The 24122-nt window shown below is 38.3% G+C and overlaps 1 protein-coding gene and 2 non-coding genes across 3 annotated transcripts; all 3 read right to left on the bottom strand.

The window, feature by feature from the left end:
- Nucleotides 1-989: 989 nt before the first annotated feature.
- Nucleotides 990-1061, bottom strand: TRNAG-UCC. Its single transcript has one exon. It is a non-coding gene; the product is annotated as a tRNA-Gly (tRNA).
- A 252-nt stretch (nt 1062-1313) lies between these two features.
- On the bottom strand, nt 1314-1385 carry TRNAG-UCC. Its single transcript has one exon. It is a non-coding gene; the product is annotated as a tRNA-Gly (tRNA).
- Nucleotides 1386-1943: 558 nt separating this feature from the next.
- On the bottom strand, nt 1944-23536 carry LOC104432671 (DExH-box ATP-dependent RNA helicase DExH11). The gene is given in 24 exon segments (XM_010045162.3): nt 1944-2247; nt 2329-2455; nt 3113-3351; nt 3477-3619; nt 3622-3690; nt 4796-5258; nt 5682-5835; nt 6988-7097; nt 7797-8054; nt 15117-15170; nt 15395-15505; nt 15591-15746; nt 16517-16907; nt 17068-17135; nt 17348-17458; nt 17607-17807; nt 18091-18192; nt 19365-19472; nt 19606-19769; nt 20962-21040; nt 21288-21356; nt 21460-21720; nt 21935-22186; nt 23219-23536. Coding segments are annotated over 24 exon segments (4038 nt in total). The 5' UTR covers nt 23354-23536; the 3' UTR covers nt 1944-2034.
- Nucleotides 23537-24122: the final 586 nt, after the last annotated feature.

Raw genomic sequence — 24122 nt, 5'->3', positions numbered from 1 at the left:
TTATTTCCGTTCCAATTTTGTTCTGGACAAAAATATATTTTAAACAAAAATACAAATAAACGTGTTTTTGTTCTCGGAACATAAAAACAAAATTTTTGTTCATAAAAAAAAAAAAAAAAAAAACAGAACATAAACATGCACGCCCTACGTGTCGGAAAGTGGAAAAAAGAACAGAAACAGGTGTGCAGGCAGGCAGTGTTTGGTTTGGGGGCTTCTACGGCTTGAATATATAGATCTTTTTAGAAGGCATCAGAATCCCAGAAGATACACCAAATCGGCCCTTTCTTTATCGGCTCTATTATTTGCGCTGTCGGAAAGCTGCTTTTATTTTTTCGTCTTCCTGTCTCAGGAAGACGAAAAGGTATGCCCTGAAAAGTGAAACATATGCTTCACTACTATTGGGGGATAAAAAAATGTGGAAATAATACGCTCTAAATAAATTATTGATCCGTTTTTCTTTTTTACTTCATTTAAAATTTCGAAAAGTATGTGCTCCGTATTTATTTCGCACGTGAGGCTCCCCATTCGTTATTTCCATATACCGTTTTCAGTATAATTCACACCTGCTACTTTTCAGGTCCCGTTCATGCGAATTTCAAAGCTAATTTTTTTTTTTTTAATTTCAAAGCTAATTTACATGACGTGACTTTCCACTTTCAGTGAGCATATACAAATGTAGGTTCTTGGATGCAAGCGAACCGCGGTGGCATTATGCGATAGATGACACAAGTGTAGAGGGGCCGATGGTTTGTTCTACTTCCAAGGCTTTTTGGATTGACGTGGCTTGGGGTTGTTTGGAGTGGTTTGGGGAGTTCATGGCTTGGATGAGAAGATACGACGAAAAAAAAATGTGGCAGAAGAAGGAAGGACCGGAAATTCAGGCCATTGCCCATTGTCCCTACCCCACTAACTTAATGAATCCCCTGTGGCACATGCTATCGTTGATAAAAAGAAAGAAAAAAATTAGCTGTAACGCACAGAAATCCAATTGCGTCTGCCGGGAGTCGAACCCGGGTCTATTGCTTGGAAGGCAATTATCCTAACCGTTGGACTACAAACGCCTTGTGATGCTCTGTGCTCATTTTATTTTTATGATAACAGAAAACACATTGCCTTCTTCACCCCAGGTTACCACGTTGATGCGTTTTATAGCGGCACTTTCTGTCATTTGCGGCATGTGTATGAAAATGTGGGGAGGCAGAAAACGAAAAGGAAAGAAAGGAACGGCATTGTTTCGTCCTGGTACGATGTCGTCTAGGCACAGGTGAAAATAAAAATGTGGGGGGAGATGAAAGACGAAAAAGAAAGGGGATTGCGTCTGCCGGGAGTCGAACCCGGGTCTATTGCTTGGAAGGCAATTATCCTAACTGTTGGACTACAAACGCTTGACACGTTGAATGGAAGAAAGATTAAAAATAACAAGTTGCACTTGGTACGATCCCCTATGCTTCATTTTACCCTCGCGGAATCTGTCATGATTGTTGCCCGTGGAGCAACCGCGTTAAGAATCCTCGTGTCAGTATAGTGTCCCAAGCCCCCGTTGCCCCATTCGATTGTGGCAATTCTCAAGGCCTTGGAAATGTATTAGTTCCCTCATTTGCACACATTTATCGAAAATTCTGCTACAAAGATCAGTCCAAGCCCGATGTCCGAGAGTGAAAGGCAGGTTTCGTCCAAGTAATGTACTAGACAATGCTTACGAGGAAGGAAATTCCTCACCGTGATTTTTTTTTTCAATTATTATTGCCCATTCTCATGTCGAGTGACGATAATATTCAATTTCCTGTAAAATACGCTAATTCGTGGACATTTGGTGCCTCAGTAAGAGTAATATTGTATCTTTATATTAAACTTAGAAGCAAGTCTAGATGAGCTGTCTACTGAAACAAAAAGGCCGGACCAAGCACATCTTTCGACTGCTTAGACCGAACTCATTGCAAACATGTATAAAATTTGGACCCCCTTTAAAAAAATAACCAAGTATATAATTCGACCATCTCGCATTCCAAGATCCCATAAGGTACATCGAGTTTCTCATATTCCAGTAATATACAAGCTAGCAGCGAAGACTATATCACGCTTTATGGCATTGGAGGCTGATTCCATTTTCTTGTATAATGCAGAGTTACCCATTATCGATGCTGCGTTTTTGAATTCCCGACACGTCTCATCCAGTCTGACAATGGTTCGTACTATAAGACCTTCGGGAACATCAGTGAGCTCGCAAATATCAGCAAATGGAGTGCCCTGCATGAGGAAGACCACGAAGTGATCAGCCATTCAAGAACATAGCAATAGGTAAAGCTCGGAGTGTTTAGAAAATGAAACCTTTGCCCATTCATAAACCACTTCGACCAGACCAAACTTTAGATTTTCTCGAGCATATTCCTCAGGGTTTATCTGCAGGTTGCATAGGGCTTGGGCATCACCAAGTCTTATTGCTGTTTCATATAATCTGTATAAGAGTACATGTTCAATGAGAATGCATATGATGTTATGGATACAGCAAGGCAAAAGCGCTAGAAGCTTATTGAAGCAAGTAATTTAATGGCCATCACTTTTTTGCTTTTCACATGGCATTCAGTATTTGACATGTTAGGACACAGGGAATGAGAATTTCACAAGTTACACCTAACTATTATGATAGCTTATAGGCACAGGTCATAAGGGAAGATTCTCCTGCAGGTCACTAGGAAGAGATCAGAAAAAAAAATGGTGAAATCTACATCGCATATATAATTTTCCTTAAAGATACAAAAAGGACCATACGACACAAGCAAAGACAAGCATGGAAAGATAGGTGAAACCAAGTTATACAGTCAAAACATGATTAGAGATCCCCAAGAACCTAAATACCAAGAAATCTCTGCACCAAGTTCTGCAGACAGACTTAAAATCAAAGACCATTTGTGTGAGGTCTAAGTAAGCCTAAGCATACATGTCCCCTGGCTACCTATCTGTACAGCCCCTTGACAGAGGCACACCAGATGACAGGTGCAACACACTGCTGGCAGCTGGTTCAATCAAAGACTGGTATGAAAGCTTTTCATTATTGGTCCTAAGCAAACAAGGATGGAAAAACTAAAAGGAAAAGGCTGGAGGAAAGAGTAACCTTTGCTTAGCCTGAAGTAGCTTGGGGGTGAGAGAAGGTTCAGAAGTATTCTTCTGCTGGAAGACAAAGGCAGACATTATAGCCACTGCTTCCTCTGGTTCCAAGTCATCTAGCTGATTCTCAAATAGACACTCTGTGCATATCAACTCCTCCCCAGAATTCATCTCACAGGCTACACGGCCTTTTATTTGAACAACAAGGTCAGCATCAATGCATCCAATTTCTTTCAAAACATCTACCTGCATATTGAACAAAATATAAGTCTCACAAAGCACAAAACTTCAATTTGTCCTAAACTTAAAAAAAAAGAAAAAGAAAAAAGAAACACCAATGAAGATAGACACCGATATTTTCACAATATTACCCGGCCCTGAAACTCCGGCATCTGTTGAAGTGCTTCATCAGACATTTGAAACTTAAGATCCTTAACCTCTTCTTCATGCTGTTTTATTTCTTTTGCCAGCTTCATATGCTCCTGCAGTTTAATACACCCATGACACTTACTCCCACCATTTTCTGCAATAGGGAATTCCATCTGCGATAGATCTCCACAAGATCCATATCTCTCAACTTTAAGTCTGAAATGTAAGGTTGTAACCATGTGAGAAATAATAAATAAAAACATAATAGATTACAAGTATCAGCAATTCGATAAGATAAGCAACTAGAGCCTTGTCAGTAATACAGCTCCAGGAGAACTGCTCCACACTTCAGCAAACTTGTCTGGACAGACCACTTTATGATAACAGCTAGCCTCTCACCAAGATTTTTTACCAGAGCCTTTTAAAAAATCAGCCACTACAAGGTGATATGTAATGCACCTATGAGTTACAATACAAGTAAGGGTGCATTTGTTTCACTAAAACTTCATGATAAAATAATATATTTTCCATTGAAATCATTTTCAAGGAAAACAGTTAGTTTTCATTTGTTCAGTGATTTAGATAAAGTAATTTCTTTCTTGCCAGAAAGGGAAGTCGTTTTCCCCAAATCTAAGCTTATTGTTTTCAATCAATGGAAAACATTTTCCATAGATTGGTTAGTTTTCTGCTGTCCAAAAACCAGAAAGTCGGAAAACAATTTTGCCAGAATCAATTTTCCTTCAAACAAATGGAGCCTAAATTAAAGTATGAGATAGGCTCCTCTCGCCAAGACTTCTTACATTAGCCAATTAAAAAAATTCGAAAGTTGATCTACACTACAATGCACCTACAAGTAACAACACACACATAACATCAACAATCCCCATGGCTGTTCAAAGTAAGAGCTTGTGCTTCCTCTAGGCGACTAGCATACGTGAACCCAACTAACTACTTGTCCTAATGGCCAAGGACTCCGTCATTATTAATTAGATCACATGTGTACTCAAAATGGATTATGTAAGTTATACATTCATATATCCTTTTCATTCTACTTAAAAATAAGTCAGAAGCACATGACTCTTTGACATGTGAAGCAGTCTCTCTTAAAGCTGCTAAGACATCCTATGATGCTACAGTGAAGATAAATGATCCATTATCAGTCAGTGAGGCGCGATATGCTCCTCTTTGCTTCAACACCATTTGGTAATCAATAAGGCTCTCCATTAACTAGATCAGAGATAATGAGTAGTCCAATAATATAGCCTGAGGGGTCATTAACTCAACAATACTTTTCAAGAAACTTCTAGTGAATCGGCAATACCTTTCACTGGATCTAGTGCTGGAGGGTACTTAAGTCCATCAGATTTCAGATTCAAAAGCTGTTGAACTGTGTTGGAGTAAGCACCAGTGCTACATTCTTCAAGAAGTCGAACCTGGTCTATCTTTATCTTGCAATTGCAGATGCATAAGAATTCTTTCACATCAACTTCCCTCACCTCATAAGTCATCCCAGCAGCAGTACCACAATGGGGAAATGTTATTTTGATGTTACCTGATCCTTTGCGAGAAGTAGAAACTGAAAAATATTCATCATCAAAAGCACGTTTTGATTTTGGCACCAGAAAAGAACCTGGTGCAAAATTAACTGCCTTCTCATCTCCAATGTTCTTGCTACTTGGAGAAACCTGTGTGGCTGATGGAGAGTTAGGTTTCAGAAGTAAAACTATATATTGCTTTTTCCCAGTGACTGCTCTGACAACAGCTCCAAGTAAATGGTCCTGAGCCTGCCAGCACAAAGTTACCACCTCTAAGGACCAAAACAATCTTCAGAATTCAAAGACGAAAATAAATGTATACAACACAGATATGAACCCCTCAAAAAACATGCCTACATCCAGCTAACAGCAGATAACAGGACACGCATATGTGCAGTCAGCAGTAATGTCAATGAAACACCACTTAGCAGAATCATAAAATCACCTACCAATAAGCTGTAGTGCAAACTCTCACCTAGCTGATAGAGGAAATTTTGCTCACTTTGAAAGTGCTCATGACATAATACTTTTAGCTCCCTTAGCTCCATGTCATCACTACTTACCAGGAAGCTAATTCTTGATGAAGATTTACTAATATCATAAATACCTTATCTACATTTTGGCCGGAGATGGTAAAAGATGCACATGCTCCAATCAAGGAAACAGACTTACTGATTGTGATTTGACAACTACCACCCTTCCAGGTGTAAGATGTTGTTGGGCAACTGAGGAGGGCATGACAGTCTCGGAAATCTGTTCATGAAGCTTCTCGGCTTCTAAGTGCATCTCATAGTATTCCTCAATTGCTGGTTCACCTTTTATACATCTGCATTCACAGAGTACATGAGTGACATGTAAGTCAGATCAAACTGTTTAGCTATCGAAGCTAGTCCTTGCCCCGCAAGGAGCAATTCAATATGACTGAAGAAAACATGGGTGCAAGATAGACAGACACAGACACATTCAATAGCAGGGGCCATATCAAGGGTCAGATCCTTTGTATTTAGCAAAAAATGGGGCACATTGTTACCAAGGCAATGATATACTGGAACAATGTCCCAGTTCTTCATTCCATTTGAAAATGAGAACAGCCATGAAGGATAGCTAATTATGGGCCAGGTCTGAGAAGATTATAATCACAAAAGACAAAAGGACCAGAAGGCCATAACTGAGACAATGGCAGTGGTTCACATTTGCAACACAATATTTTAAGGAATTTAGCTAGCGCATAAAGGTAAACATAGCTAGTTTACCCTCATCAGACTTAACAACAAAAAGCTCCTCTAATTAGTCTGATTAAAAATCATGTACAACCTCCTTTTCATGCATGAAAAATCCCTTTTATATACTGAACAAACCAGAATGAGCAATTCAACTAGTGCATAAGCGCCACCAAAACAAGACCTGCCATAGTAGGTTACTGATAATAGGCACTACTTTAGTTTGACAAGAAGCAGAGGGAAACTATATCCTAGTTAATGGAATACCTTGCCAGGTTAAACAGTCGGTAAAGTATGTTGCGTGACATATTAACCATTTTACAAGAGCACCACAGCAAATATATGCATGAAGATAACCCATAAGTACTTGTCTGATGAACCAAAATAAAACATGTGGACCTAGCAAGGCTAGCAACATTGTTGGACCTACAAAGGGGGGAGGTGGTGGAGCCACACCCCACCTCCCACCTCCTAAAGGACCCGCTCTATTTTTTATTTTTTTACTTTTAGTATAAGTGAAATAAGTACAAGAATTTGTCACCAATATCATAGGTTTAGTTTTTATCTCGTCCCCCCAAACCGAAAATCCTTGGTAGGTGTCTCCTTCTATACAACTTCACAAACTCTTTCCCCCTACAGTTTGTTTGATTAGAGAAGGCAGAGCATCTGTACTGTTCAAGATGACAAAAGCGAGACACACAAACTGATAAAGAACCCAACGCAGAAGTTCCAGGGAGTAGATCCTGTCCTCAACATACTCTATAGATTTTACAGGCTGAGCAATCTTTCTCATTAGAAGCTGTTGGTTTTCCGGCAATTTTTTCTGAGCATGAAATTCAGCAAAACTTCTTTTTAGCATATCCTCCACCTGCAGAGACCGCAATAAACACTGATAAGTAATAAAACATTTTGAAGTTAACTGTTTTACATAATTTTAAATCCCCAGCTTCAAAAGAAAGATGTACATAAATTTTAAGTCCCAACTTTGAGACAGATCAGATCACATATGGAAAACATGACATGAGAAGCAAGCGTATTTTGAATGCATATGCTTTGAAGGCTTCTTCAATGAATGCTATTAGGTGATAATATGGGCTTAATAAACTCAAATGAGAATGAGCCTGTGCAGCAAATGAAATCTTCTCGCTTTTCTCAAGAAACAATTATACGATAACAATAATCAGAAGAAGTAATTACTCTAAAGCTGGTCATTTGACAACCAATTCACAGTGAAAGAGGAAAGGCTTACCTATAAAACAGAAACTTCAACCTAGAATGCTTAATTCTTGAGAAATAGACAAAAGACATGCAGAAGACTACACCACTGCCACCAGCCCTTAAGAAAAGCTCTAAAACAATAGATGACATTGTAAAGTCAAAGAATATAAATCAGTAACAGTGTGAAAAACGTGTATCATTACTTTCTTTCCAAACAAAAGGAATAAAACAGGGGAACAAGAAAGATTTTTGTTTCTATTTTCCTCTTCCTAGCTGAATATGTGCATGACCACCGTAAGTGTCGGACACCAGCTAATTCAGTTGGCTCCAACGTCTTATCAAGTAATACCTTCAATTCTTCAACTCGTAGGAGATGCAGAATCATAATATAGGTCAGGCGAAACTGTGATGCCAGCTTGGTGGCACTTCCCACAATAACATTCTTCAAATCGCTCTCCCCTGGGATCTCGTCACGACACATTACAATAACTGTACCGATTTTATCAAGTCCTCTTCTGCCTGCACGTCCTGCCATTTGAGTGTATTCACCAGGAAGCAATTGTCTGAATTCTCTTCCATCAAATTTCCTCAATGTATCAAAAACAACCTGCAATTTGTCAAATAGATCTAAACTTTGTGACGCTTCCCAGTGACACGATGTAAAACAAAAACTTTAGTGGCAAAAACTAAATAATATCATCAAGTGACATGTATGCTTACACATGCATCTGAAAAGTCACAGCATGTATGAGTAGACTTCCAGAAAAATAAGAAGTTAATTCTACATTGTTTTCTATTGAAGTAGAAACAACACTCACACTGATTTTGACCCTACAAGAGCATTATCCTGAGACAAAGTCCAAATTATCCTCTTTTTTGGACTTAAACATAATGAAAATATCTTGATTAGTAAGACAAGCACATAGCATCTATAGACAATGTTGCGGGTAAACAAGCAGATCTCTCGTCAGGTTATTTCTTGAATAGGCTATCTGGCATTTTAAGAATGTTGGAATGTTGGAATGTATTAGGAAATCTTCTAGAATTTCTCCTGATTATATTACGTGATATTATGTGATTTGATTTTATTTTGTTAGCTGTAAATTAGATATTGATAGAGATTAGAGGCTACTTAGAATGTTTACCTAAATAGGTTTCTTACCTAATTTAGTTCTCTGTTCATGTATTTATACTCATTGTAATCACTCTATGAGAAATAAGAAAACAGATTCTTTTCTTAAAGGTATCAGAGCCCAAAGGTTCTTTATCTATTCACCTCGAGTAATTTTTTTTTTCTTTCGTTCGATCACTATATCGGACGAATCATCAACCACCCAGTCTAACCCCCCATCACTTCTCACAAAGTCCACCGAACCTCATCCCATTCAGATCACTTCCATAAAGCTGAATGATGATAATTTTTTCCGGTGGTCTCAATCCGTTCGAATGTATATACGAGGTAGAGGAAAAATTGGCTATCGACTAGAGATAATGCAGAACCAGCGACAGATGACCCTACTTGGGCTGTTTGGGATGCAGAGAATTCAGTGATTATGATGTGGCTGACCAACTCCATGGAAGAAGATATTGGTGCAAATTATCTGAGCTATTATACTGCAAAGGAACTCTGGAATGCAGTATGTGAGATGTATTCAGATTTGGGTAATCAATCTCAAATCTATGAGTTAACCCTGAAGCTGGGGAAGATGCGACAAGGAGAGGAAACTGTCATGAAATACTTTCACTCTTTGAAACGTTTGTGGCAGGAGTTGGATGTATTCAATGATCATGAATGGACATGTATTGAAGATAGTAATCGATACAGGAAAATTGTAGAAGCAGAATGTATTTACGCTTTCCTAGCAAGGCTTAGAGATGAGTTTGATGAGGTACGCGGCAGAATACTTGGGAAGCAGCCTCTTCCACTTATTGGAGAAGTCTTCTCAGAGGTTCGGAGAGAAGAAAGTAGACGGGGAATAATGCTGGGCAAGTCAGCTACTGGCGGAAATGATGGATCATCGGAAGGTTCAGCATTGACTATATTCAAAGATAAGAAAGGCCATGTTCCTGCAACAATAGTCTCCGAGGCAAATGTAAGCAAGATCCCCATTAATTTGCGAAGATCATATGGGAAACCTCGTATTTGGTGTAATTTCTGCAACAAACCCCGTCATACACGGGAGACCTGTTGGAGGATTCATGGCCGTTCAGCTTCTACAACTAGTGAGGCAAGGAGACCGACTTCATTTAGCCGTGATAATAAGTCTTGTCAGCGTATGCCTCCTACAACTAATGAGGCCACCGCATTCCCTTTCAGCAAAGAACAACTAAACCATCTTCTACAACTACTTCAGGCTGGGTCCGTATCAAGTAATCCTATTGCTTCGATTGCCCACCAAGGTAGAAATCTAAATGCCCTCTCTTGTTGTTCACAATTTGTACCTTGGATCATTGATTTAGGGACATCCGATCATATGACTAATATTCCATATTTGTTCAAATCTTATATTCCTTATCCTGGCAACCAAAAAATTCGAATTGCCGATGGGAGTTTTTCATCTATTGCAAGCAAAGGATCAATTCCACTTTCTAATTCTATTAAACTTCATAATGTACTGCATGTTCCTAAGTTAGCCTGCAACCTCTTGTCTGTTAGTAAACTTTCTAAAGAGTCTAACTGCCGTGTTGTCTTTTTTGCTTCCCATTGTAAGTTTCAGGATAAGATTTCGGTGAAGATGATTGGCAATGCTAGAATGAGGGATAGTCTCTACTATTTTGAAGAGTTTGTTTCTGATAAAAAAGCTCAGGCATATGGAACTTTCAGTTCTTCCTCTATTCAAGAACAAATAATGGTTTGGCACCATAGATTAAGCCATCCTAGTTTTGGATATTTGAAACATTTGTTTTCTCATTTGTTCAAAGATGTGGATGTTTCTTCACTACATTGTGACAATTGTCTTTTTTCTAAAAGTCATCATACTCATTATAATCCAAAACAGTATCGTGCATCATCCCCTTTTTACTTAATCCATAGTGATGTTTGGGGTCCTTCACCCATACCAACAAAAACCGAAAAACGATTGTTTGTTACCTTTATAGATGATCATACCCGTTTATGTTGGACATACTTGATGAGCGACTAGTCTGAAGTTGAGTCCTTGTTCAAAATTTTTTATCAAATGGTTATGACTCAATTCCGTGCTACTATTAGTATTCTTCGTACTGATAATGGTACTAAATACTATAACCAGTTTTTGGGGAGTTTTTTGACAGAAAAAAGCATCCTTCACTAGTTAACTTGCCGAACCACACCCCAATAGAATGGCATTGCTGAACGCAAAAATCACCATCTCCTTGAAGTATCGCGTGCCCTCTGTTTTTTGATACATGTACCTAAATACTTATGGGGGGAAGCTGTGCTAACAGCATCTTATCTAATTAATAGGTTGCCTACTTAGGTATTAAACTACACTACTCCCTTAAATTGTTTCAAAAAAGTGTACCCAACAGCGCGTATTTTTTCTGATATTCCTCTAAGGATGTTTGGTTGCACTACATTTGTCCATCTCCCAATTCAGTGTCAATCCAAATTAGATCCTCGGGCTGAAAAGTGTGTTTATCGGGTATGCATCTAATCAAAGAGGCTACAAGTGTTACAATCCACATACTGGTAAAACTCATATCACTATGGATGTAACCTTTATCGAGTCAACCGTTTTTTTCTTTTAACAAATCTCTTCAAGGGGAGAATGGCAAAGTTAGTGAAAGGATTAAGTCTCCTGTCCTTCCTACTCCATTGTTTGAATCTTTGAAAACACCTCTACCGAATCTTGATGTGACAAGGATAGGGGGAGAAAAAGTTCAAGATCACAATGTGATCAACAAGCCCGAGCTTCAGGTTTATACTAGAAGAAAAACTGTTCAAAATGTTGCAGATCAGAACTTTGTCTTGGAGTCTCATCCGTCTGCAGCCTTGAGAGATGATCTCTTGCCTTGATCCTAGTAGTACTCATTTTCCCTCCATTCCCATCTTAAATTCTAATATTAATGCTTCTAATCTTGATATGCCTATAGCTCTTAGAAAATGAGTTAGATCATGTACTCAACATCCTATATCAAAACATGTGTCATTCCAAAAGTTGTCTCATCATCATAGAGCATTTGTGTCAAATCCGTCTCACATATCTATTCCTAAAAATATCCATGAAGCTTTGAAGGATTCAAAGTGGAAGATGGCAGTTGAGGATGAAATGCTTGCACTTAAGAAGAATGGTACATGAGAATTGGTTGATGCACCAGAAGGAAAAAAGATTGTTGGCTGTAAATGGGTATTTACTGTAAAATGTAAACCTAATGGGAGTGTTGAGCGATATAAAGTAAGGCTAGTGACAAAGGGGTTCACTCAAACTTATGGAATGGACTATCAGGAGACTTTTGCCCCAATTGCCAAGATAAATTCTGTTTGGATTTTACTATCTTTGGTTGCTACATTTGATTGGCAATTACATCAATTAGATGTGAAGAATGCATTCTTGAATGGTAACTTAGAAGAGGAAGTGTTTATGAGTTTACCATCAGGTTTTGCAGAAACTGAAGGCAAAGTTTGCATATTAAAAAAGTCGCTGTATGGACTTAAACAATCTCCAAGAGCGTGGTTTGAATGGTTCGGGAAGGTGATTAAAAGGTTTGGCTATCACTAAAGTCAAGGAGATCACATTCTATTCTATAAACACTCAAAGGAAGGTAAGCGTGCAATTCTAATCGTCTATGTTGATGATATAATATTGACTGGTGATGACAAAGTTGAGTTGGAAAGCTTGCGAGAGAAGCTGGCTGAGGAGTTTGAGGTTAAGGATTTGGGTGTCTTGAAATATTTTCTTGGAATAGAATTTGTGAGATCCAAGAAGGGTATTTTTATAAACCAACGCAAATACGTTCTTGATCTGCTCAAAGAGACAGGTCTATTAGGATGTAAAGCGGCAAACACCCTCGTGGAACCAAATATGAAGCTTGAACTTGCCAAGGCTGAAGAAGTGATAGACCGAGAAAGGTATCAAAGGTTTGTTGGTCGACTTATTTATTTATCTCATACTCGACTTGATATATCGTTTGCTGTAAGTATGGTGAGCCAGTTCATGCACTCACTAGGGCCAAGGCATTTTGAAGTAGTATATAGAATTCTATGCTACTTGAAGGGAAGTCCTGATAAGGGTCTAATGTTTGAAAAACATGGACATCTAGAAATTGAAGTGTTCACCAATGCAAATTGGGCTGGAAGCAATATGGATAGAAGATCTACTTCAGGCTACTGCACGTTTGTTGGTGGTAATTTAGTCACTTGGAAGAGTAAAAAGCAAAGTGTGGTGGCAAAAAGCAGTGCTGAAGCTGAATTTCGATCATTAGCACATGGTGTATGCAAAGTTATGTGGATTAAAGGTATCTTGGATGAACTACAGATTCCAAGTTCCATACCAATGAAAGTGTATTGCGACAATAAGGCAGCAATCGCAATTGCTCATAAAGCCGTGTTACATGAACGGACAAAACATGTGGAAGTTGATAAACACTTCATCAAAGAAAAACTTGATAGCGGACTAATTTGTATGCCGTATATTTCAAATGATGATCAGGCTGCTGACATTCTGACCAAGGGATTGCATAAAAAGCAATTCGTTCATCTAGTGAACAAGCTGTCTATGGAAGACATCTTCAAGCCATCTTGAGGGGAAGTGTTGGAATGTTGGAATGTATTAGGAAATCTTCTAGAATTTCTCCCTGATTATATTACGTGATTATATTACGTGATATTATGTGATTTTATTTTATTTTGTTAGCTGTAAATTAGATATTGATAGAGATTAGAGGCTACTTAGAATCTTTACCTAAATAGGTTTCTTACCTAATTTACGTTCTCTGTTCATGTATTTATACTCACTATAATCACTCTATGAGAAATAAGAAAACAGATTCTTTTCTTCAAAGAAAAACATACCTATCACGGAAGGTAAAAAAGGAAGCTGTTAATTCAGAGGCAACTGCTATGCAACCAACTCGTGTGTTGGCAGAGCATAGCATTACTTATGTTTTTGCCATTCAAAACACCCAGAAAGCTACAAAATAAGACACTACAGATTGACGATAGAGATATTTATTAGACTTGTCAAAGCATACACCCTCCTCCCAAAGATTAAGAAAGGAAGAAAAGAAAAGAAATGCACTAAAGCTAGCTTAATATTTCCACTTCCTTCAAAAAGAAAAAAGATGAATCACTTCAGCTTGTTTAGTTTTTTCTTTTTTCTTTTTCTTTTTTTTTTTTTTTTAACTAAAATATTGAAAAGTTAGAAAATGTGGGCACTGTTGGTTATCAGACTCATTTTGGTGAAGTAAATAAACGTTGTGATAATCTTACTCATACTCTCCTTAAAATGCTGAATTGGTATATCCTTCATCTTTCATAATCTCATTTGCTACTTGAGAAGACCCAACCCATCTTCTGTTCATAAGGCTCCCACATGCAAGAACATAAAACCAAATCGTGACCTTAGAAGGAAAAAGACCATTATCTTCCCAAGACCACCTATTTTCCTTCTCAAATGAAGTCCGCTGCATACCCTTTTTGTCTTAGGATGAACTGTTTGCATTTTTGTTCATATCTAACTGTAGTTGTTACAACCTTGATGATTTTTATAGAAATCTCCTAGAGAATTTGCATCAGGACTACTACTTACAACCAACATATTTAAAATTCGATGCCACGGTCTTTAACAGTCCAATGCTAGAACTGCCTCTCAAAACAAAGACCTTCACTTTGCCATCACACTCAAATAGTCTATGATTTTTTAAAAGCTCTATGTTCTTGTTGATCTGGCAACTTTGGAGGTCTGAAGTTGAAAGGCCTCCTACCTTCTTGGACTCGTTGAGCAAAGAACTAATAAAACCATGATAAGAAAAGAAATGCTCAAAAGCTTACGGGAGTAAGTTTGGAGTTCTGAGAGCCAAAATGTGCTCCTCAGCACAATTGGCTTTGACACAATGGGGTAGATTACTCCAATATTAATATTTCTATGCCTCGCACAGTCCAAGCAGGTCAGAGGGTCACCCACCCACTTCTAGGATAGATAGACCTGCATGGCTAAAGGACTTTGGTCCACTGAGTCTGCCTAGGGCATAGGATTTTTAAATAGCTGGTCCACCCATGATGTAGAAAAGAAATGGAAAAAGGAGGGGGGGGGAAGGAATGAAAGGGGGCACGTGAAGCAGAGATCATTTTAAGTTTATTGTCAGAAGGCAATGAAGGGAAAATTTTAAATTTCTAGTATTTTTTTCCCCTATCCCCGAATTTTCCTCCCACACATTGTTCCCAAAATAAAGCATCAGAGTCAAACTTCTCCAAACTCAATCGAGCAATGCATCCAGAGAGCTCATTTGACATCACTGGTAAGAATATACATAGTACTGAAAGATATATAAGAAGCTGATTCCAAAGCTGCTATCCACTAAATACTAAGGAAATGAGATAAAACTACTACTTAGCGATTGCATATCTGAAAACATCATATTATTCAAGTAGTTCAAAATTCAAATTCAAAACCCAAAAAAATATAGCGAATCATGAGTTTAAAACATGCATAAACAGAGCTAGGAAGACAAGCCTATAAATAAGGCTCACCGTTCTTGCCGGGGCGTTGACTCCCATTGCGAATGTTTCAGTTGAGAATAGAACCTACACCACCAGGTGATAAATGTCAACCAGTTTTAGCTATTAAAGTAGCCAATGCTTTAATGTCAAATCAACTAATTGTTAACCAATCAATCCTTTAATGCACATGGTATTATGCAACAACTTCAGAATTTTTCCTTTCCACTCAGGAATAGCACAGCATATGGTCATAAATTATATCAATATAATTATCAGATAGAAAACGATGACAGGCTACTTGTTTTTACCTTGATTACACCACGGCAAAAAAGCATTTCAACAACTTCCTTAACAATAGGAAGCAACCCAGCATGATGCACACCAATTCCTCTGCAAAGAAGTCTCTGAACTCTGACAATCTGTGTACCACATCATTTACACTGGCTTTAGGAATAACATATGTATGGCCTGTGTTCATGTTATTATTAAAGAAAGAAGTCAAACCTGTGGTAAGCTCCTGTCAGATCCCTTTAGCCGTGAGAATGCTTTGTCACAGAAAACACGAATCTCACTTTTTTCGGAGCTGCTTGTGAGGTCTGTTCCTGGTATGTTATCAGCCGACTTGTCACAACGATTCTTAGAGAAGCAAAAAATAACCACCTAAAAACAAAATCAAAGTGAAGATGTGAAGAAAACAAAATCTGCAGCAAAAAAACAGTTTTTTATATTGGAGACATTGTGACAGCATTCCTTAAAAGATATGAATACAATTTTACCAATCAAAGGAATGAGTTTGTTTATCTTTACTTAGCATATTTGTAGAAACCTAAAATGGAAGAAATACCAGGGTTACTAAAAGGAACATGTCACGGCCAAGACATCCATGTAATACTTAAGTGATGTTATCTGCAAGGACCATACTAGACACCATTTACTAAGAGGGACGCACCAAGTTCCAGACTTCTACATGGCAATTCAGTGCTAAACCTAGCTAAGGAAACAGGGAAGAAAAATTAAGAAAATGCATTTTACAAGTTGCTTCCCCCAGAGTACTAATGGGCCTCTACATAGAAATATTAAAGGAACTACCACATAGACTAAGAGGGCATCTTATGTGGCTTTATTTTTTGAAAGCATATTAAAATGCAAAATTTTATGTGGACCACACACTCCTCATAATTTCCAGCTAAAAATGTTTCTGATTATGGCAGGAATTTCAAAAATTGCTTTTCCATTTGGCTTTTGAGCCAAACCAAGCTCCACCAAGACCAATTTATTGGTTTACGAATTGATGGCTCTATGTTTTCATTTTCATGTCCACTTTTCAATTTGCACAGCAGCTCTATTTTTTAGTTTGAAATATACTCAAAGTCTTAAGTTTGATTATCAGTCATTCCAGAGAAACCTCAGCAGAGGAAATTCAAACTTACAGGTAAGAGTGATTTATTGGAGAGCTTGTTGATAAGCTGTAGCCATAAAGAAGCTTCTGATCTTCTCATACCCCAGTTGTTTTGACTGCTGCCATTGCTCTGATGACCCCCTCCAATTCCAGTATGTTTCCCCAGATTTTGGGAGCTAGAATGCTTGTTCTGCTTCGCTCGACTAAAGTTTTCACGTTTCTCACCTCGAACCCCTTCTTGATTCGATGAATGCCCAGCATATGATCCACTAGAACCTCCATGTGGAAGTGAAGTTTTTTTCTTAAAAGCATCTTTTGCAGATTTCACTCCCTGGGAAATGAACTTTTCACTTTCACATACTCTGTAAATTTCTCCAGAGTAAAATAGACAATGCTCTAACGGGACTGGTCTTTGAGTGGTCCTGAAAATTATAAGAAGGGCATTAGGAGATGTTGAAGTCAGAAGGAAAAAATCTCTGCTTAGTGAAGGGACAGCAATAGTCTGAGGAAAAGTCTCCTATGATCTGTCTCTATTTACTTCAGAAAGCACAATTCAAGCATCATCTCAGGTATGCCATTTACCCAGTCACACGAATTTTTTTCCGCTTGGTCCTGCCAATCCAGTCTGCAAACTCCATTGTGTTAGGTACCTGCAGAATACCATGCCAAATAAGAGAAAATTGAGCCATTTCAGCTGAGAAGACTTTTTGCTTCAAGAAATTACAAGGCTCTGGTAGCAAAATCAGAATAGTTATTAAAGAGTTGTCAGCTTAGTACAAACTGTCAGATTGTGTGCATATAGTTTGCAGTTTATATGAGAATCGCAACACTGTGATTAATGTATAGTAGGAATCAGAAGTACCGTGGCTGAGAGAAGAATGATATTGACATGTCTTGGTAGCATAATAATTACTTCTTCCCATACAACCCCTCTTTCAACATCATTGACATAATGCACTTCATCGAATATAACCTATCTCATCATAGAGAAACAATTGATTAGTAGTTTAACAAGATCACATAGTGAAACAAAAGAAACAGAAGGTCATCTTATAATGACAAAAAGGTGTTATGTGTGGAAACAATGCTGTAAAGCAGGGGGATTCTTTTTGAGTCCTTACCCATTCAATATCACGAATGATATCGGCACCTCGATAGAGCATTGACCTTAAAATTTCAGTGGTCATTATCAGACAGGATGCCTCTGGCCTTAAGCTGACATCACCAGTAAGAAGTCCAACATCAAACTTCCCACAGAAGTCTCTGTACTTTTGATTGCTGATAGTCTTGATAGGAGCTGTGTAAACTGCTCTGGTGCAATGCTGCATCAAGAAACTTAAATTAAAACTGAACTTTCAAGTAATTGATAAAAGTACAATTTGAATGAAGGCATTCTTCTAGATGAATTGTGACGCCTGCACACTAATGAAACCCCGTTCACATCCCTGCAGGGTCTAATTGAATCCTTTTCTAAGTGAAAATTCGGGTATTGAGACAGGTGATCCAATATCTAAGTAGAAAGGAAGGAGACATTCAAAAAAAAAAAAAAATTTAAAAAAAAAAGGAAGAAGAAAGTGAGACGCTGTTTTAATATTGAAGCCATACCTTTGAAGCCAAAGCAAATGCATATTCTGCAACAACTGTCTTTCCAGCGGATGTGTGAGCTGACACGAAGACTGAGTCTCCTTTTTCAAGATAATAAATAGCCTATGGTACCACAAGCCAGGATGGATAGTTTAAATACAATTAACAGGATCTGACAATTTTCACTAAAAAAATTCCAGTAAAAATGCTAATAATTTCTGGAGAATCGCAAACAATGCCAGCCAAGTAAGTAGTTAAATTCCAGTTCATCAAGCACCAACTAATATTCACAAAAAATTAGAAAGAAAATTCATTTGGATCAAAGAAGAAAGATGAGATAAATTTTCTCGATACGTAATTCAAGGAGATCGCTTGGACTTCAAGTCTTTGGCAAGATGTTGGGGATCCTCACTGATAGAATTTTCAAATAGATGATTCAAGGAGCACTCTGGTGCAGTAACTGAGTGTAATTCTCAACAGCTTCCATCCAGTCAGAGAATTTAATTAAAAAGTTGTGGAGAAATGTTAATTCAAAAAATACCCTTGCAAAATGAGTCCTGATTTTAACTCACATATCCATATATTTAGCTCAGAGACCATTAGAATAATAGCATATTACTAAATGGCACTAAGCCTTAGTAAATCCCCTCAATGCAGTGGTTCAAATTCAATTGGCAAAAAATCGTGTTTGTTAAGTTACTTTAATTGAGTTTCCTTTATTATCAGAGTTTTATTTCCTTTTTTACTTACATAAGGGTATTATTGTCATATACAGTTTATATTCAATATAAATACAATGGGTGTAGGGTTTCTGTCACTACAGAAATCTACAGCCCCCTCTTTGTTTCTTTCTTCTACATTCTCCTTCTCCTCTTCTCTATTCCTTCTCCCTTCTTCTTTCTCTCTTATTGTTTGCTGCGGGTTCTCTAATCAGCTTTGTGACAGTGTTCATTTTAACTAGAGTCCCAACAACACTGCTAAGCATAATTATTAAGGAACAATTTGCTTTCCAAAATATCAATTATTTTTATCATGAGACAAGCCAGTGCATCAAAAGCTATGAACTTTTTTGTTTGGTTACTTGACAAGTGCCCTAAGGGTACTCTTTAACCAAACCACTTAATTATAACAAACAGCGGGGAGCATTCATCTGAAAGGAGCGTTTGCAATAAAGAGAAATAGATAATTGAAATAAATGAAAGGAACATGATCAGTGAGACATAGATAATTGGATATGGTCGTATCATGATCAGTTCATTCCCTCACTACAATAATATATGTAAGTTCACCAGTACCTCCTTTTGGAACTTATCCAACTCAAATGGAAAATCAAGAGCCATGTCGGGTACAAGTTCGTGAAAGTGATCGGCAATCCCATCATTGTCTGCTCTAACAGCCCAGACCTGCCAATTTAGATGATTTCAGACAATAACATCAGACATATTGCCGAGCAGCGGTAGATGCAGACGACAACAAGACAGCTATTGCTAATTGCAAGTAAGAGAGTTGTTAAGTTCAGCTTCAACAATAATTAACCTCCGGCTGTTGTTTGTCGTTGTTCTTCGCTGCATCTGGTTGGAAGCCCGATATTCCAGGTTCAACAGACAAAATTTCATCCAGCATGGGTAGTTCACCTTCTGCCACTGTGCCAGCTTTGTCAATCCTGCTAGATTCAGCTTCTGGGACAAGGGACTCTGATTCTGACATAACCATCATGACTATTAGCAGTATGAAATGGGAGAAAATTGACAAGAAAATCCAATAAAAGAAAAGGTTAATACCCTAAAAAACTCCAAATTGGTACACTTGTGACAAATTTACATAAAACTAATTTTTTTACCACGAAAAACCCCAAACCGATACACTAGTGACAAATTTGCCACAAATGACCCCAAAAAACCCTAGACTGGTACACTTATGACAAATTTACCCCAAACTAATTTGTTCGATCACCAAAAACCCCAAACTTATATATTTGTGACATATATCCTCCGTTAAAATAGATTAATATCACAAAATACCACAAAAATGGTACAATTGTCAAAAACAGAGTGTAAAATCCCAAATCGGTGCACTAATTTACTGTCACGTGTTATCCAATTTAATAATTTGACAGCGAAATTTAATGAAAACTAATAGAGAGTAAATTTGCTACAAGTGTACCAGTCTGGGTAGATTTGTAAAAGGTATACCAGTTTGAAGTTTTTTGTAGTTAAAAAATTAATTTTTGGTAAATTTATCACTAGTGTACCAGTTTGAGATTTTTAAGGATATTAACCCTAAAATAAAATAGGCTTCCAAAGGCCAATTCCCTGAATAAACTCAGCAATGTCGGCATGCTAGAGCTTCCCCAATCATGAAGTGGAATTTTGATTTATAAAAGTATAACATATCTTTGGTGATCTCAAGCATCCCAAAAGTTTCATACGAAGTGTCAAGACATAAAGGGGCGGGACAATAGCCACCCATGCAATCTTCTAATTGCAACCCTATAGATGGATAGGCATACATCATCAACTTAGTTCTATCCTCTTTAAAAAGAGGGTTAACACAAGAAGCCATATACCAGGTTTAGATTAGGAGGTGATAAATAACATTAATTGTTTCACAAAAAGAAAATCCAAGACCATTGAGCACTGAACAGTCCACTTAGATTAAGTCAATCTGATTGTTTGGGCAGATCGCACAACGACCATATATCAATTAAGCATCAAAAGATAAGCAGCTCATCAATTCAAAGCAACTATATCATTCTCCACCAATCACAAAGACAAACATAGTTCCACAGTGGAAATCTGCTAAAGCTTCATTTTCCATTGAAGCCCAATAACTCTATAGCACAGGAAAAAAAAAATACTAAGCCAAAGAAAAGTAAATGCAGGATGACAAAACCTTCAGTATCATAATCTGCAACAGCTTCCTCTTCCCAAGCTTTCTTGAACAAGTCATCAAACTGTACAGAGACCTCCACCTGCAGTGCAGGTGATAAATGAAAATTGACTCATGCAGAGTTCAGTACTGAAAAAAGTCTTCAAGAACTCTCGTGACTTAAGCTATTCAGATGAAGTAATGACAAAGTTAAGCTTACATAGTGCAATAGCAAAGTCTTCCCTAGAAAATCCTAGTATTCAGAATTTCTGAAAATCTACTAAAAGCACTGAGAATGCATCTGATACAATGAAATGATAACTAAAATTTAAATGACTGCAAAGACATACCACCTTGTTGTCTGAAAAGCTCTTGACAGAATTCCAGTCCTTGGACACATTCCATGAACATGGATAAGCCTAAGAAGACACGTTCGCGAATAAAACAAATGTACATTCAAAAAGCTCGTTGACCTTTATTTTGCTTAATGCAATCTAAAAGATGATAATCAATTAAGCTAACCTGGAGATCCCCAAGATCCACACCTTGCTTGAAGCTTGGGGGAGTGACCTGTGGAGAACCCCCCTTCAACAATTCACATACCCATTCACCACTAGAAGCACCATCAGGTACAATCCTCTCCAGAGAGTGGGCATCATCCAGACCACCTGGACGGAAGGGACGTTTGTTAATGCTTCCCCGCAAAACGTCTTTTGTGGGCCCAGCCATTCGTGGCAATGAACCAGAATCTTGAGCATCCACCATTAGCTCTGATACATTCACCTAAAGCACATGGGTAGAGGTAAAGTTGGGAAACGATGAGGAGAAAAGGGTAGCAGAAAGGATGATGAGATGTGCTTCCAAAGGACAATTTCCACCTTATTTTTTAAAGTATCAGTTGGCATAAGTTTGTCAAACCCCAGTGAACTACAACATCTACATCAGAAAGACAGAAAATTGATGCCAAAAATTTATGATTTGAAAAAGAAAAATCTACCTCCACAGATTTAGGCTCCCATACTCCTGATTTGCTTTTTTGGCGTCTAAATGGCAACTCCCACACAGGCACCACAACAGATCTCGGTAATGATGGGTCTAATGGTACTTTGGCCTCATCAAACCAGTTAAAGTCCCAATGCCTTCCAGCCTTTTCAGGTGAAAATTCGTCAACATCCAGTGTGGGCATTAGGTAGTTCTCCTCTATATACTCCTTTATTGATTCAGGAGTTTCCTCGGCAAAAGCAGGCGGCTGAAATAATTACTGAATGGAGGTAAATGTGGTGCTTTGAAGTATGAGGCATTGAGGCTCACACTAAATAAGAAGATAACGGTCATATTACAATTAAGCATGTGCTGCAAAAGGAAAAGAATGGAGCCAAACCCAGCCCGTCTATTCTTCCAGAAAATTAAACAGCTTCCAAAACCCATGATAAAGTTGCAAGAATTCAACATCTACCTTATAGAGCGTTTTAATTGTGTTTGCCCTTATATCTCCAGAAGGAAACACATAAACCCAAAAAGGCAAAGTTGTCATACAAAAAAGATTAGCAAATGGCGCCTAAATAAGAGTTTGCTTAATTAATTTACTACTGAAAACAAGATCCTTCCTCAACCAACTTCATGTTGCATAAAAACTCTCACCTTCAACTATCCTAGCCATTCCCACTAGTTTAGTAGTTGCCACTGTGCCCGTATATTCACGGCAATCAAACAGAAAAAGACGCCCTCAATCTCACAAGAGACAAAACTGATCACTCCGATACAAATTATCCACAGGACACAGTATTTATTAAATATTCAATAAAACCGCAAAGATCGACAATCGCAAACGCACTCCTCAATTCAATTCATATAGAAGCCAAGCCACGAGAGGCTCTAGAGCCAACATAAGAAGCCCCGACTAATTCTTCATAGCCTACCCTACTTATGATGCTAGCGATTGCAAAGAATAGAAAGACCGAGACTCCGAACATAGACTTTAGTTCCATGAGAACTGCAGTTCCGTTCTAGCCGGAACAATGAACGCGCCGCACACGCCGCACAGAGTCGAGACTCGGTTCGATAGAAACCTCAGTCAACACTCAAACGCAGAGCCACACAGACGAGACGAACAAGGCGATCGTCCCCGCGCCACTACTACGACGTCCACGCCGAACCCTTAAAAAGTAAAAACGACGGCGCACTAGTGCGAGTCGATCTCGACTGCTAGATTTCTCGCGGCATTGAGTGCCGAAATTCGAGACTGAAAGGTGGAGGAGAAGGAGGGAAGCGAAGGACTGACGGAGACGAAATCGGGGACCGATCGGAGCGGGTTCCGGCGCTCGACGGTCGAGAGGGGCTCGACCCGGAGGTGGCCGCCGTGTCCGGTGAAGCCGACCCGGAAGGAGAACCCGTTCGCCGCCTCGACCGCATCCATTCGCCGCTGCTGCTGCTGCTGCCGCTGCCCTCGAACTCGTTGCTCGGGAGTCTCGGTTCGGTTCCGTTAGAGCCCGTTCTCATTGATTTTCAAAGAGGGATTTTTAGTTTTCGCGCGAACTGGGGGAAAAAATGGCGGTGTCGGGACGGGAGCTTAGAGCTTACTGAGCGAGGAAAAGACTCCAAAAAGCTACAACGAGGGGTGCGCTTCTCTGCCTGATAAGTAACGAATCCGCACTTTCCAAGTCAGGCGTGACCGCATAAGCTAATTCATTATTCAAGCATTCTTATTCATTAAACTTGATACCACGAAAAATTTCATAATATAAATTTACTCAAAATTAATTTTTAAATCATCAAAAATCTCAAATTAATACACTTTTAACAAATTTATCTCAAACTGATACATTTATAATAAATTTACAATTTTGCTGAGTTGAATAGCACGTGACAATTGATTAATATTTTATTATCTATTTATCACAATTGTACCGATTTTGTGATTTTTATATATTAATCTAATTTAATGGAGAGTATATTTGTTACAAATGTATTATCATATCAAAGTAAGACATCTTCGGAATTCATATTTGCTTTTGCGATAGCCCATTAAACCTTTCAGCTTGAGGTTGAATCTAACCCTAGAAAAATTATATTCAAGTTAAAATTTACAAAATAATTGCAAAATTAAGAAACGTGAAAATTTCATCTCCATGTTAAATGCATTATATCGTGTTTTATGATGAGAGTTATGAAATTCATAGGGAAGC

Source organism: Eucalyptus grandis, chromosome 2, assembly GCF_016545825.1.
Source record: "Eucalyptus grandis isolate ANBG69807.140 chromosome 2, ASM1654582v1, whole genome shotgun sequence".
Classification (NCBI taxonomy): domain Eukaryota; kingdom Viridiplantae; phylum Streptophyta; class Magnoliopsida; order Myrtales; family Myrtaceae; genus Eucalyptus; species Eucalyptus grandis.
Note: the sequence above shows the minus strand (reverse complement) of the source record. Positions and strands in the feature narration are given on the sequence as shown.